This window comes from Nilaparvata lugens, chromosome 9 (assembly GCF_014356525.2).
Source record: "Nilaparvata lugens isolate BPH chromosome 9, ASM1435652v1, whole genome shotgun sequence".
Classification (NCBI taxonomy): Eukaryota; Metazoa; Arthropoda; class Insecta; order Hemiptera; family Delphacidae; genus Nilaparvata; species Nilaparvata lugens.
In genome coordinates, this window is record NC_052512.1 from 2,434,886 (window position 1) to 2,451,979 (window position 17,094).

Here is a 17,094-nt window from a genome sequence, read left to right on the forward strand (position 1 = left end):
TGAATCTTAGACCTCACTTCACTCGGTCAACTATTGCATACACTATTTCAACTATTCTCATTAAAAAAACTGCGTCTGCTCGCTACGACTGCTCAATCAACATTCGAAAATTATTTATTTCGATCATTGAGCCAAAGTTCACATTTATAGTAAGCTCTAACTATAATTAAATTTCACTTGATAATGTTCTCCTTCAATTTTCAGTTGGCTCACAGCTGCGATGACCTGTTGGTAAGCTGTAATTTGAATAATATGTTAGTGCCATGTAGACATATTTTTGTTCAGAAGATGATGGCAAGTGGCCAGATTTGTTGTATGACGAGGAACTCTTTACTATTCAGGTGAGCTCAATTACAGAGTAAATAGATACTGTATTACAGTGAATATCAACTGAAATAATGGTGAGTTTATCTTTATTAATATTTCTTAACAATAGAAGACGATTCAGATCTTCCCTCTTTGTTCCAGTCAAATGGTTATTTTTCAGGAGACAATATTGAGAGAATGTTTATTGTCGATTTTCATATGTTTTTTGGGGCGCTGAATTCGAATCTGAAATTTTGTGATACGCTGAAAGAGCAGCTTCACCCCTAATAACCTCAAAATCTCCATGATTTTGGTACTTTTTTCAATCTTTCTATTTTCTCTCAAAACCTGACGGTTTTTGAGAAAAGGTGTTCCCCACAAAATAATTGAAGACAACAGAATTTCTAATATATTGAGTGGACGCACAGGATTCTACGATTTCTGGTTTTGGAGCTACAGCTTTTCAATAGAGGGGTATTTTCAACATTTCCAAACGTTCTACAAAGCCTACTACCGTTTTTCTACTCTATAGAACTTATAGGTACAGCTTGCGGAGTATTATCAAGTAATGATGAGAAATCACATATCATGTGAAAGTACAATAATTAATTCCGACAAGATTCATCAAGAATTTTCAAATTTAGTATAAGGGGAGAAGAAATACTTGAAAAAATAGAAAAGCATTTCCTAGAGCTAAAATAGAAATTGTTAATTGTAATATATACCTTTTCATGGCCTTCCAAATAACCAAACAAATAAATATTCTGGCTCTTATTCTACAAGGGTTATGACAGGGAATAAGGAAACCCTGAGTGTTCTTTACTCCGTGGTTATGATCAATCAGAATTACGTATTTAGCATTTCCTAGTCGAGAAAAACATAAGTACCATACACCTCAGGGATCAGAATTTTAAACACTTATAACTTTAGACACAATGATCGGATCACCTTGTACTACCAGTACAGGTCACTCTTCTCAGCTTGTCAAGGTGGGTGAAAATCATGTATCATAAGTTAAATGCCATAAAAGTGGAAAATTCACTCCTCATTGTACTTCAAGCTGTATTTTCTTACAAAGAAATGGCCAATTCCTATGAATAGTCTATAAGAACGTTTTATGAATTTATTTGATTTATGTAGGAAGCTTATTTCCATGCACGGCACGAACTCATAAAAAATCCTGAGATCATTGTATGGTTAATTATTATTTGCTCATTGATTAAGTATGTCATGTTAAATCTACAGACCGAACAGGTTTTAAGTTGTAGAATTCTGAATTGACTTGAAGTCCACGTATCAGTATTAAGTACAAATTTATAATTTTTAAAGCTCACAACGGTGAATGCTATTAAGCCTTGTGATAATCATTCAACTTATAGAAAAGAACTCATTTAAAGAAAATTATAGATATAAGAATATTTTATATATATTATTTTATGGGAATATATTTTTGTTTTATGTCAGCATACAAAATCATAGAAATTTTTATTATATCCTAATTCATCTCGTGATATACAGTTTGAGCTGTCTTGGTACCAAGAAAAAATATTCTGCAGCACATAAAATTAGTGAATCAATTAATATTGATCTTATTAAGAGCATTCAGTACTTATCATCCTTTGATGATAGTCATACTAGTCCGCCAGAAAAAAAACATATTGATAATTATATTAATAAGGTTCCAGTTATATCATATAAGGATCCAGAGAACTCCAAGAACTGGCGTTGTAAGTTCTAAGGAATTTCAGAAGGATAAATTGGTGAATACCTGTATTCATGACAAGCGTTTTAAAAATCAACTAGAAAAAACCATAGTTGGTCTTCATTATTCTCGATTGGATACATGGTTACTGGTAATCAGTCATCAACTGTCTTTTTGATTTCCTTATTGGTATTCTTCAAGAACTTCACGGAAGCAGTGGTAAGAATTATTAATCACCAGTCATTGAACCCTGTGGTGATTAATTGTATTTGGAAAATTCATGCATCTACCACTGAGCTAGAGCTGTGGTTTGAACCCAGCAATTCTGTGAGCCGGACGGCCTTAACTTTTTGCGAATTTATTTGCAAAATAGGGACTTTAGCAATCGCTCTTACAAATATAAAAAATACCACACCACATATGAATGGTTGGCAATCTGCATCTTTACAGTGGTTAGGAAAATTTCAAGTTCGTTTGATAACTTTGTTCGATTTGGTAGTGGGTGGGCGTTGAAGAAGATTGACTTGCTTGATGTAAATGTGATTAGATATAATCCAATATACACAAGCAGTTTTATTCAAACACCCCCCAGTTCATCAAAACTAAGAGTTGCATTATCAATGTCAAAAATCTTTCTGATAAGGAGTGTTTTCTATGGAGTGTTCTAGCCTATTTTAACCAAACAACAAATAACTCAAAATTAAGTGTGGAATATTTGAGAAAATTTTGCTCACAGACTCGCAGAGTTGATTTCCCCACCACCGATCGTGAGATAAAAAAATTTGAAATTCTTGATACAGATATTGCAATTCATGTTATCACATATGACAACAAAAAGTTTTTCCCCTATTGAACAAGCATATTCTGTATGCGTAAATACCAAATTAATGTTGAAAGGCGATGCAGGAAAAACACATTTTTGTTTAATCAACACTGCAAATGGGAAAAATGGATTGTCGCATCTTCTTTCTCACCTTTTGAAAAGTGCTCGACAAGTAGATGTTTGTAATTTCTGTTTTCACAGATTTACATCAAACAAATCTGAAAATTGTGATGGGAAAGCAAATTTGATGAGACATCTAGAGCTTTTTTCAAAGTTCCAGTCTCAGAGAACTTTGTACCCAAAATGGGGTGAGACAATCAAATTTAAAAAACTTGGTTCGACTTTAAAGAAAAAGTATACAATCTATGCGGATTTGGAAACATTTGTTGTGAATATGGGTAGTAATGAATCTGATCGTGAGGATGTACCTATCACCAGGAGTTACACCAAGAAAATGGTGTGTCATATTCCATGCGGGTATTGTTTTATTGTAATTGATGTGAATGGAGATATCGCATATGGCCCAGTACTCCATAGATTGAGTAATATCAATGAAAAGATCATGGAGAAATTTCTCAAGAAAATAATCAAACTGGGTGATTTATTGAGTGCGGATATAAAATGTGAAACTCCGATGGAGCATTTAAGTGATCATCAGCAATGCAAATTTCAAAATGCTGATAAGTGCGGCCTTTGCGATGTAGTTTTTACTGAAACAGACACAAAGGTACACCATCATGCACATGGAAATGGAAAGTTTTTGTGTGCTGCTCATGTCTTGTGTAATTCAAATACTCGAACTGACGATACAATTAGCTGTTACTTCCATAATTTTAGTGGATTTGACAGCAATTTTATTCTAAAAGCTAACGGAAAATGTGAAAGAGAAATTTTCTTGTATTGCCAATACATCAGAAAGATTTTTGACATTGACAGTGGGGAAAATTAAGTTTTTAGATTCATATAATTTTATGAATGAATCCTTGGAAGTATTAGTGTGCAACTTTGTAGATAATACAGATATGGAATCGAAGTTCAAATGTCTGTTTTCATTATTCAATGACCCCAATCTCAAACATAGGCAACTCTTGTTAAAAAAAGGAGTATATCCCTATTTGAACATATCTTGCCCTGAAAAATTCGCAGAGACTTCTCTTCCACCGATAGAATGTTTTTATAATGATCTTAATGATACACTCCTCTCCCCCAAAGAATATGAGCAAGCACGAAGAGTGTTCTCAACATTCAAGTTGAAAATCTCGGCAAGTATCATGATTTCTATCTGTGCCTAGACGTCATGCTATTAGTTGGAGTTTTTGAAGAAATGAGGTCAATGCTTTTTAGCTCATATGGCCTTGATGTGACTCATTTTCTTTTGCTTGCTCATTACACTCGGAGTTGTATGTTAAAGTACAACAAGGTTGAACTCCAATTGATTACCAATTCCGATATTCATCTAATGTTTGAATTGGGAATTTGTGGTAGTGTTTTGTTTATTGGCAAGCATTATTGTGATGCCAATAACAAACACATCCCTGACATATACAATCCGGCAAAACCAAGTAACTATTTGCTTTATATAGATTGTAATTCTTTGTATGCCTACTCTATGAATCAATTCTTACCTTATGGAAATTTCTAGTTCCTCTCAGAGGAAGAAATCCATGCTCTTGACTTTACAAATTTCGAGAGTGAGTCAGAAACTGGTTATGTTATTGAATGCGATCTCAAATATCCCAAGGAGCTACATGATATGCATGCCAATTTCCCTCTCGCTCCACTTTATCAAATTGTTCTCCGAGTACCAAACAAATGAGAATGGTCAAACTCTGACTAAAAACCTCATGAACAAGCTTTTTGATCGAGAGAGGTACATTGTTCATTACCTGAATTTGAAGCTGTACCTTCAACTCAGATTGCAATTGACAAAAGTACATCAACTCATAAGCTTTCCCCAATTGCCCTGGTTGAGGAACTACATTCAGTTCAATACCCGTAATAGGCAAGCCACAAAAAATAAATTTGAAGTCTCTCTCTTCAAACAAATGTCGAATTTATGTTTCAGAAAATCAATTCAGGGAAATCGGCAACAATGTAATTTTCAAATTATCACAGACACCAAGTGTCTAGATAAGTACATTTCAAATCCCCTATGTAAACGCTGGCAGATAATAACTTCGGATGTGATTGCAGTTTTCTCGCGTAAGCTGGAACTGAAAATGAATAAGCCCATCTATTCAGGTTTCTGTATCCTAGATTTGAGTAAACTACACATGTATGATTTTTTCTACTGTAAATTGTAAAAAATCATACCATGGCAATGCATCCAGCTTTGTGTGAGTGTTACAGATAGCTTCCTCTTATCGTTAGAGACACCTGACGTCTACCAGTTGATAAGAGATAACTGTTTGACACCTCAAACTATCCAGTTGAGCATGAATGCTTCTCCAATGAGAGGAATGAAGGTGTAGGGAAATTTAAGGATGAAACTTCTTTGATTCCAATGAGATATTTTTTAGGATTACACGCGAAATTGTATCCATTTCTTGTTAATAATGAGAAGGAGGAAACTGTAAATAGGTGTGTAGCAAAAGGTGTGAAGACACACATGTAAAAAATAGAAAACTCAGTTCTGACTTGTATAAGAAATGTTTGATTGAATGGTGCCAACATATAGAAAAATGTAATATGTTGAGATTGTTTAATCATAACATACATCAAATTGAATGTGCAAAGGTCTGTTTAAGCCCGTTCGATTACAAGCGCTTTATTGCAGAGAACGGAGTCGATACTTAACCATTTGGTCACTACAGAATAGCAAACTGATTGCACAGATCAGTGTGTGTGTAACAGTGTAGTGACCAACACATCGAATTCTGTTTCAACCATGTCTTCACACAAAGAAGAATGAGTAATATTAGAGCAAAATTAGCAGCAGAGCTTCACTCTGCTGCATGTGTAAATTACCCTACACCTAGATATGAGTTGAAAAATGAGAACAATTTATATCAATCTGATCTGATTGAGATGGGTAGCTTATCTAAATTCAATAAAGGATATCGTCATATTTTAGTTGTTATTAATTGTTTTACTAAGTACGCTTATTGTATACCTTTGAAGAATAAGACTGCACAAAGTGTTTATAATGCACTCGAACCCATTATTTGTAAGAATAAACATATGCGTTTTTTCCAGACAGATGGAGGGAAGGAGTATTTCAATAAGCATGTGAAAGATTTGTTAGACAAGTATAATATCAAGCATTATTCTGTTTTTACCGATAAGAAGGCTAGTATCACTGAGAGATTTAATCATACAATCAAATCAAAAATATATCAATCTTTAACTGAACGTGGGAGTAAAAACTGGCTTAATAACTTGCAAAATATTGTAGATGATTATAACAATACAGTACACAGTTCCATTGGAATGTGACCTGAAGATGTAACTAAAAAATATCTCAAACGTGTTTTAGAATCACTAAACTCTGCATTTAATAGATGATTCAAATTAAAAGTGTTGAAACCAAAATTTAACCTAGGTGATATTGTGAGAATTTCTAAAAAGAAACAGATATTTGATAAAAAATATCTAATGAATTGGTCACCCAAATATTTCCGAATTGTGAGCATACATCCCACAAGACCTATCACTTACTCATTAGAAGATCTTAGTGGTGAGATAATACAGGGTAGGTTTTATCAAGAAGAAATTAAAAAAACACATTTGAATGAATCGGAAAGAGATGTTTATTTGATAGAAAAAATATTGAAAGGAGATAAGGATAAGTTGATTGTGAAATGGATTGGATTTCCACAAGCATCATTCATAAGACAAGAGAACTTATTAGAGTAAGATTGTATGTTGTAAATAATCAGAGTAAGATCATATGTTGTAAATAATGTACATGGCATAATTATCTATCCACATTTGTTGTATCATATGTTGTAACAAATTTGAGTAAGATCATATGATGTAAATGATGTACATTGTAGGGAAAAGTCATAAAAAAGTTCCTTTCAATCATATATTGATCATAATTTTAGAAAGTGCGATGAAATGTTATAGATTCTTTATTATAAAAATTTCTAGTAGTTCCATCAGTAGAATTTATAAGTTGAAGAGAAAGCAAAAGATTGCTATTGATAAGTCCCATGACTTGCTCTTGGAAATTTAGAAATCTCTCTTCTAGTTTATTGCAAGACCTGGCAAAACATTGTCATTTGTGATAAAGAATCAATAAATAAATCAATAATGTTTCTTCCCCCATCTGGGGGCGGTTACAATAATTATATATTTGAAAGCAAACATGTTTTTGCGATGTTCCCAATTTCATAAAAAATTAAATATCCATTTAATCCTTTAACACCAAAACTTTTTCAGCAATAATGGGAATGACATCCTACATAGAACATTCTCTTGGTTGAACTAGAGATTCAAAAAAGTTGCAACTTCACACAACTTTGCAAAGCTTTAATTTCTTTGGATGAAGGGTCAAGTTTCAATTCATTTTATACAAAATGTGACTTGGAGGTTGGGATCGGCATGTGTGGACACCCTTTTTCAAATTCTATGAAACTTATTGACAAAAATATCTCTAAACTTCCAGTGAGACTACGGACCACTCTGATTTGATAAACTCGCCTGGAATGGGAATAAATCAAGATCTTCAAGTAGTTTTCAACCCACAACTGGAAGAATATACATGTCCGCCAAATGTTGCAATGTTATTTGGTACTAAAGTAAGTAGCCTACTGTTATATGAATGGATTTTGATTCAGAGTTATTGTCATGAGAATCATAAAGAATGTTTTATAGTGTCTTTTGAGAACCTAAATTCTCAGACAACTATAATTAAGTTTGGAAATCATGCTAGACCCCGATGGTGGAGGGGTTAGTGAAATTTCTAGTACTATTCTGGTGGTGAGGAATCCGAAATAAAAATCATTTGACGATTGATTGCCTCTATATTAAATATTTAAATTCAAACAACACTTTACAATAAAATACTTTCTTCAATTAAAGATTATCTTTGTCTTTAAGAGACCAAATTTACTTATTTTTACGTCTTTAAGAGACCAAAATTTAAGGGACACATTGAATTCTGGTGGGGAAAGATCAAGTACTCATCTTGTAGTTGTCGTCGCGATGTCCGGAGTCCCTGGCGGAGATGGATGAAGGGTGAAGATGATTAGTCGTCCTCCAGGAATGTTCAGGCGTCGCGGCGACAGATCCAAAAGGGAGTTAGTCTTGTTCTCTCCTCATCAGCGTTCAATGACGTACGATTCCATCCATGGTTGGAAGAAGTCGCCGGCCCTTTTACAATGGAAATTCTCAGCCCGATACAGAAACCCAAAAGGGGTATTGAAGATCCAAAGTATAGAGGGAATCAATCGTCAATTATCTTAACTATCCCATAGCTATAAGGGGGACTTTACTTCTAAATATTATTCTTACATTAAATGTCCGATTTACTTGGACAATCAATTATTAAATTCTCCTGGAGAGAATGAGAATGTACCCCCAAACGAAAACATATTACTGGAAATTGTAAGAAAATCTCAAGAAACAGTTAACACTATGACAGCTGGGATTAGAGTGATCGCTCCTCCAGTTTTCAGAGGCTTCCAGACTGATCAGTTTTCCCATAATTGCCTTGAAATATTTACCCGATCGCCGGTGAATTTCTCTTTGCCCACTCTCTTTCTCCTCAGTAAGTAAGGAAGGTGATACGTTCAAGCAAGAAGGAAACTAGGAGAGAAAAGTTATTTCCCTTTTGCAAGTTTAGAATTATGGGATTGAATCAGCATACTTCTGGCGTCTAAATCGTCGTGAGAACAGATAATTCCAAGTAGGATCGTGGGAACCAAGGACTTTAATAAGATTCTGGTCATAATTATAACGATTTTAGAAATGCTGGCTAAGTTGCCAATGAACAAGAATAAATTTACTATCTTCATGGGAACTGAAAACTACTAACTTAACATAGAATAAATTCTATTTAATAACTCAAAATTTTGGTACAGATTCTCCCCCCGTTAAAGGAAAGTTGGACGCCAATGAAAAAAAACTACCAAAATTTTGAATAGGTGAGCGCGCCAATTGAAAGGGTGTGGGGAGAATCCACAGTGTTCGGAATCAGTCGAAACGAAGAAAAGCGCGGGCCCAGCGCAATCTAGTCGTTGACTGGTTTTCCGAGCAAACACTACTACCGTACTACAAGTCATGAATGTTGTGAGAGTGAGGGTGCGAGAGTAACTTAGGCTACGTCGAATGCAGAGAAAATTGGATTGACTCTGTCTGGATCCTATTCTCTCTGAACGGAGCTAGCCGTTCGATGTCAACATTACACAAACACTCATTTAACGATATCATAATATCAACAAAATTATCATGAAACCTTACTAGAACAATGAACTACTCTGAGAATTGTCGATATATCAAGCTTTTCATTCAATACTTAATCTAATTACACATTAACACTACTACCCTATTTCTATATTGCCAATGAATACTATAGTACGTGAATAAAATACTGCAACCTAACTGAATAATCCTACTTGAGTACACAATAATAAACTGATTATGCCTTATTCACAACGATATAGTTTAATTGATTATATATTAAAACTTGATATTATATAAGATTATATTCCAATTACGATTATTATAATAATTCTACTTATTTATCCTATTTTACCCATATCTTCCTAATATTCTTATTACTATAATCATGGCCATGAACTTATATTACTACCTAGGAAATTTCTCTCTTGTTTATAGTCGACTTTCAATTATTACAACTTCAAAGACATGATACAACAGTCACAAAATTAGTCACAGTTACAGTTACAGTCACGAAATTCAGATGCGTCCACCTGATTTCTTATGTGTCTCCTGTATTAATGCTCTTATCTAATTTCAATTGTGATACATGTGCACGTCGTATGTATGTATTTCCATCCATGGAAAATAACTTTACAGATACAGGTGAAGTCCATTCTTTTATTATGAATGGGCCAGACCATTTTTGTGCTAACTTTGCCGAAATTTTATCAGCAGCTCTACTTATTGGATTAGCTTTCAGGAAAACTCTATCATTAGTTTTGAAAGGGATTCTACTTCTTTGTAAGTCAAATCTTTCCTTCGTTTTACTCTGCGATTTTAAGAGGTTTTCATGAGCTTGTTTCCACAATTTTCTCGTATTTTCACTGAATTTCTGGGGCAGTATTTCATCTATTACCCATATATTCGTGAGTGGGTGAGTTGGTTTATGCCTGAATATCAACTCATAAGGAGTATACTTACTACTTTCATGGAAGCTACAATTAAATGCTAGAGGTAACCAACTGAGTGGTACATCCCATTTTGTGTGGTCATGAGAAGATCTGTCAGTTTTCTCCACATTTTAGCCAAGGACACAGAATAAATTGGGGCATTTTGGAAATAATTTCTACTATCATTCAAGAGTGACAAGCTATCTTGAATAGGGTCAAAGATTTTGCTATTGTCTCTATTTGTTAAACTATAGTTATAGATTGTAGCTTCCAAACGTGTAATACCATGCATTTTAGCTGCATCAGAGGTAAAGGTTTCCCGTAATCTTGTATCTGCACAGGCAATAAAGTCTACAATATGGTTACCTAACTGCTTATTTACACCAGGGCTTGTGATTTGACATACAAACTTATTATAAATTTTTACCCTCACATTACTATTAACCCAAGTCAAGCAATCAATCCCAACAGTTTTATTGTTATCTACTATCACATTATAGTCTTCTTTATATTCTCCTTGAAAGCAGAAACAATGATTTGTAGTTAGAAAGTCACACATTCCATTCTTGTTGAATATTCCAGCAAAGTCCTGTGTTATGTGCAAGTCTAGTAGATAGAAGTGCTCCTTCCTCAGCTGCTCCAATAATCTCGGTAGTTCTTCTATCAATGTAGCAATTGGGACATCTGCAAGCTCCACTTTGTAAGGTATCCCCACTGGTTCCTGGTATTTTTGTTTCACCTCGTTGTAATCATCTTTACCAAGCACTTGTAGAATCTTTTGAGACATATCACTTCCACCGTCCAATAGGTAAGGCAGCTTTGCTTTGACTCCATGTTTAGCTGTCACCATATTTGAGAATTTGTCTCTTAAATATAAGTTGAATGCACCACATATATCCTTTTTTAGAACGAAGCGTCTCTTATCCATTGGCTCACAATCATCCAAAGCACAGATTTTCACAAGCATTATATTGTCACAAAAAGGTTCTGTTATAGGCATAAGATTTGAGTCATCCTGCACAAACAGTTCTTCCCCAGCAGTGTAATCAATATTTCCAATGTCTGTCACAAGGTTGTCATCACACAAGTTTTCTGATAGAAACCACAAACCAAACCGCTCATTGGTAGGCTTGATTTTATTACCACAGAGCATATGCACATTAAACACCTTAGAAGTATTCATGTTTACTCCACCGTTGACACTATCAAACTGAACGAATGCAGATCAATGCAGTGGTATTCATAGTAAGATAGTTGAGAAATGACCTCATACAGAATTATTGAAACAAGATTTGTGGCTAAATATGATTCTGTTTCTTTAGAAAAAATGGCGAGAATACAAAGTTATCGTTGTGAACTAACTGAACTATTGGAGACGCATCAGCAATTATTGGACCAGTTAGCAGAAAAAGGATGGACGAATATGAAATATCTAACATTTGTGAGAGACTATGAAAAATTAGGAGTTTGGCATAGTGATAACTATAATCATATTTCAGTTTGTGATTTATACGGTACATCATATGATGCTTACAGGGGAAAAGATTGTCCCCGATTCATGGAGATGTGTGTGTGCACATCTTAAAGAGTCTATCGATAAAATGTATAACAGAAAAAAATAAACATTTAACAAAAGAACAATTAAATGAACTTATCTGGAATTTTTTATTTATTTGTTCAGATGAGAGTGGGCTAGAACAAGATTGATAGCATATTATGTTTAATTTCAGATTGGAGATGGATTCAATTTCATTTGATAAGAACTATTTTTCGAATAAAATCGATGAAAAATATAGATGTTGTTATTTCGAACTTATTGACAAAACAATATTAGAATTGAATAATTTCGGAAAAGAAGGACTAACGTTTGAGGAATATTTAACATTTATAAAACCTGGTAAAAGTGAAGAACAGAAGTCAGAACATATAAGCGTATGTTATCAGTAGCGGCTCGTGATCTTCTAGCTTGGGGGTTCAACCTCATGATCTATTGGACAGAAAGGTCAAGAGGATATACAGTATTGAGCATAATCAAGTGTGGAAGTGATCAATAATAATTTTAAGGAATTACACCCCAAAGATTGAGCATATTTTCTACAAATATAAATTTTTTGTCCTGTTCATATTTTTCTTTGATTTTTACTTCGGGAGTTGGTCACCATTATGTTTTATTTTACACCTACCCTCAATATCAATATTGTTTGTATTTAACAAATACTGAACCTTATTCATATTTCTTCATCAAAATGCTGTTACGGTAACACAATAAATTATATTCACACTCTGACTAAAAGAAAATGGACACACTAGAAATACTCATGAATACACGAAACACACTAGAAATCACTATATTCTTCTACACGCAAAACAAATTTATATAACGAAAAATGCAGTGAGATCTATCACAACTGTAAACAGTGTATACCCGAAACCATACCGTATAACCTCAAAACTGTCACGCTTAGGCTACTTCTTGTTTACCACTTTTTTACTGTTTACTGCCACCAAATTTAAATTTATTGGTTATAAGCAAGTTCAAGATGGCACTCCGTATCACGAATACTCACGATTCATTCCGAGGTTTACCGAATGCTTCACTTGCCTCGGCTAGGTTCGGCTACTCTCGGATGAACTCGTGCAAAATTGGTTCAGACAGGATTGTGAACCAAATCCGTGCTAGCATACCGATTCCCCTCCTCCGTTCCACTACCTCACCCAGCCCTGTTTTCGGGTTCACATCGGGGAATGAACACTGTTTTCCACCTCCACCCGTCTCGTCATCACATTCGGTGCTGTTTCAAGCAAGCCACTCCGGGATCTCAGGCACCGGCAGCAAAACATCAACGTTTACGTAGATGAAAAATGTTGTGATGTAATTTAATGAGAATAAAATAAAAATATAATTATTTGAGTTGCAAATTCATCATTGTATAGGAAGTTGATTCAATTCTGGGGGTTCAATGAACCATTGAACACATAGGACGAGCCGCCACTGATTATAAATAAGAATATAGTTGATAGACATCGAAGATGTGAATTAAAGGAAATTCCTGAATTTTGCTATTGTAATTCATTAGGTTGGTTGAATATTCAAATGTATTATTTCATTGATGATAGGTTAACAGATAAAAACATTGATAGTGTAAGATTTACATTTGAAATTATGAAAATGTGTGGCGAATCAGCAATGTTGTACAAACTATAACTTTAACTTTTTTACAGAAATTATGATGAACTCGTTAATTGAGGAGAGAATAAAACTATTAAATACTAAAAGCTTTGAATGTGAAAATTAATTGTAATACTTGTAGAGGTTTAAGGAATAAATGTATTAGTTGTAAGTTACGAATAAATGCAAAATTATTATAACTATTGACAAAAGTTTGAAAAATTAAGACGATATTGTACACATTTTTGATTATTGTACGGCATATTTAATGAATGTAAACTATATACTTGAATTATGTAAAGAATTATCAAAAAATAAATGCTGTATAATGTTTCTCATTCTATGTTGATTTATTGAATTAAACCAAGCTACTCTAGTTGTAAAGCTATGTGTAAGTTAGAATAATATATGAAGCCAGTTTAGTCTGATTAAGTATGTACACATATAAAATTGATTGAACAGTAGTAAGGAAGTCTTCATACTAACAATTGCTCAGTATGTCCCGTGACAATCATCCAACACCACTGATTTGACTGTTGTAAATATCATGAATATTATTAGATCTAAGCTAGCTTTAGAGCTTCATAGCGTGCCGCGTGTGAACTATCCCACTCGCAAATATGAGTTGAAAAGTGAAAAAGACTTGCTTCAAGCAGATCTCATTGAGATGACAAGTTTATTGCGTTTTAATAAGGGTTACAAATATATCTTAGCTGTTATTAATTGTTTTTCAAAATTTGCATATTGTGTACCATTAAAAGACAAGGCAAGTCAATCTGTATTTAACGCTCTCGAGCCAATTATTTCTAAAAATAAGGGAGTTAAGCTGTTCCAAACAGATCAGGGAACAGAATTCTTTAATTCAAAAGTTAAAGCGTTATTAGATAGATATAGTATTAAACATTATCATGTTTTTACCGATAAGAAAGCCTCCATAGTTGAAAGGTTTAATAGAACACTTAAAGCAAAAATTTATAGATATTTAACTGAACATGGAACCAAAAACTGGATATCACAACTAGACAGTTTAGTTCGTGATTATAATGCAACAATGCATTCATCCATAAGAATGAAACCTAAAGATGTGGGGAAAAAAGATCGTAATCATGTTTTAATATCTTTGAATTCTGCATTCAATAGACGATATAAATTGAAAAATTCAAAACCGAAATTTAAGCTAGGAGATGTTGTACGAATCTCAAAGAAAAGGGTTCTTTTCGATAAATCTTATAACATAAACTGGAGCGCAGAGTATTTTGTAATTCATTCTATATTTCCTTCTCAACCTGTAACGTATAGCTGCAAGAACAAGATGATGGTTTCACTTTAACTGGCAGTAGCGTACGGCCGATCAAAGGGGAGAACAGTCGAGAGCTCGGTGTTCTCTCCTTCACTCGTCATTCGTAACGCAGAGATTGCTGCGTGGAGAGAAGCATAAATGGTTTCACTAGTACAGTATATGAATGGCGGATTAAAAAGGAACTCAGTTACTTGTCTGATTTCTCTTTCACATGGCTTTCGCAATAGAGGAAAAGCGGTAGATATGGCAACGTGCCAGGGGCTTGACTTGGGTGCAAACTTGCTGCTTGTCTAAAACACATAGGAGGCGTATCACAATTTCTCTCTCTATAACCTTGACGCGTGCGCTGGATTTCACTACATATCATCATTAGATAAGGAAAGTGTAGCATGCCTTCCATTAAGTTAATTGCAGGAGGTGTGTCATTTGGTTCGAGCTGATAAGACGAAAAAATGACTGGTTATTTTGATTGCACAAGTTTTAATGAATTCTCATTAAATGAATAAATTAAATTTGAAATTTTTCTTAACTGTCGGGCGGAAAGCAAACCATTATTATAAGGCATTAGATGTAGTAATATGCATTCACTCAGTATAAAGATGTAGAAATATGGATTCACTTTAACTGGCAGTATAGGAAGGCGGGATTAAAAAGGAACTCACGACTGATTTCTCTTTCACATGGCTTTCGTAATAGCAAAAAGGAATTTAGAAATATGGTGTGAGTAAGTGAGAATAGGAGATAACGCATGGGGCCATCTGGCAATCTCTGTCTGCTACTTGTGAGAAGCGAGGGGGGGCGTATCCTGCTCTCTCTTGAGACTGGCATTAAGTGTTTGACATCACCATCATGATAGCGCGTAGCACGCGTTCTTATCCATTAAGTTAATACCATCAACATGTTGATAAGGAAAGTGGGCGTCGTAGCACGCGATGTACTTTCATTGAGCACACACACACTTGGCTCTAATCGCTCAAGCTAATAAGATCAAAAATGAGTGAGAATTTTGATTGCACAAGTTTCAATGAATTCTCAATTGAATTCTCAATTGCACCTAGTCAGGTGCAAAGCAAACCATTATTATAAGGCATTAGATGTAACAGATTCACTTTAATTTGACAGTAGAGAATACAGATTCACTTTAATTTGACAGTAGAGAATACAGATTCACTTTAATTTGACAGTAGAGAATTTTTCCCTCAAAGGGAAATTATTTTTTCCCTCATCTAGCATTCACTTCAATCTGTCAGTATAGCATTAGATGTAGAAATATGGATTCACTTTAACTGGCAGTATAGGAAGGCGGGATTAACAAGTAATGCTTATGCGAGAGACAGAGAAACGATGGGTGTATCACTCTCTCTCTCTTGTACCCTCCGAATTATTCAATTTGCAATCACTTTATAATTTTACAGTATAAGTTTTATTAGATGTAACAGATTCACTTTAATTTGACAGTAGAGAATACAGATTCACTTTAATCTGTCAGTAGATACAGTATAAGTTATTAGATGTAGTAATATGGATTCACTAGTACAGTAGAGAATACAGATTCACTTTAATCTGTCACCAAGGGAATTTTTCCCTCATCTAGCATTCACTTCAATCTGTCAGTATACCATTAGATGTAGAAATATGGATTCACTTTAATCTGTCAGTAGAAAGGGAAATTATTTTTTCCCTCATCTAGCATTCACTTCAATCTGTCAGTATAGCATTAGATGTAGAAATATGGATTCACTTTAATCTGTCAGTATAGAGAGGGAATTTTTCCTCCAAAAAGGGAAATTATTTGCGCAAAAAAGTCAGTCCAATCTCCCAATATTTATCTACTACTGATCAATTTCTCTAGACTACTCCTATCAAAATAACTCAAATGCGATAAGTCCATTGGGGCCAGTCTCTCCATGATATTATGGATTTGAATTTCGGAATTGTTAGAAAAATCTTTATTAATTAAAGGAAATTTCAAGTGAGGACTGAAGTCAAAGAAAAAGTTTCTTCTTATTAAATTCACTAGGATCTGAGAGTGCTCTATGAAGTCACATCCCAAAATTATTTCAACTGGCAAGCTATCAGCAATTAAAAATCGGAATTTCCATGAGAATATTTCTATTTTAATTTTCAAAATGCACGACGTATTCATAACTAATTTAGAAGAGTTTGCAGTCGAACAAATAACTTGATCTTCAATGATCTCAATTTCTTTGAGTTTATTACTGCTAATTATTTCCTGAAGTGTGGAGGCTTTTATTATTGAAAACGCTGAACCAGAGTCAACTAGACATTGGAATGTAGTTTCACCATTATTGAAATTCGCTGGTACAAAGGGAAGAGCTTTGTTAGAATAAATCATCCCACACACTTTATTTTCAGATTTTCTTTGCAAATTTTGAATGAAACGTTTCTTAGAATTAGAAATTTTATTTTTCAATGATTTCAATTTTGATTGTTTTTCTACTTTATTTACTTTTGACACTAAGTTTTTTTTGTTGATGAGGCTAGTTTGGAGTTTAA

At 34.1% G+C, this 17,094-nt stretch overlaps 1 protein-coding gene across 1 annotated transcript in view; it reads left to right on the forward strand.

Moving 5' to 3' along the window:
• Positions 1-373: 373 nt before the first annotated feature.
• LOC120353001 (sodium channel protein Nach-like) overlaps positions 374-17,094 on the forward strand; it is a 56,918-nt gene continuing 40,197 nt past the window's right edge. Inside the window, exons 1-2 of the mRNA XM_039435392.1 lie at positions 374-401; positions 7,441-7,573. Coding sequence (XP_039291326.1) covers positions 7,481-7,573 — 93 coding nt within the window. The 5' untranslated portion in view covers positions 374-401; positions 7,441-7,480. The remainder of the gene's footprint in view (positions 402-7,440; positions 7,574-17,094) is intronic.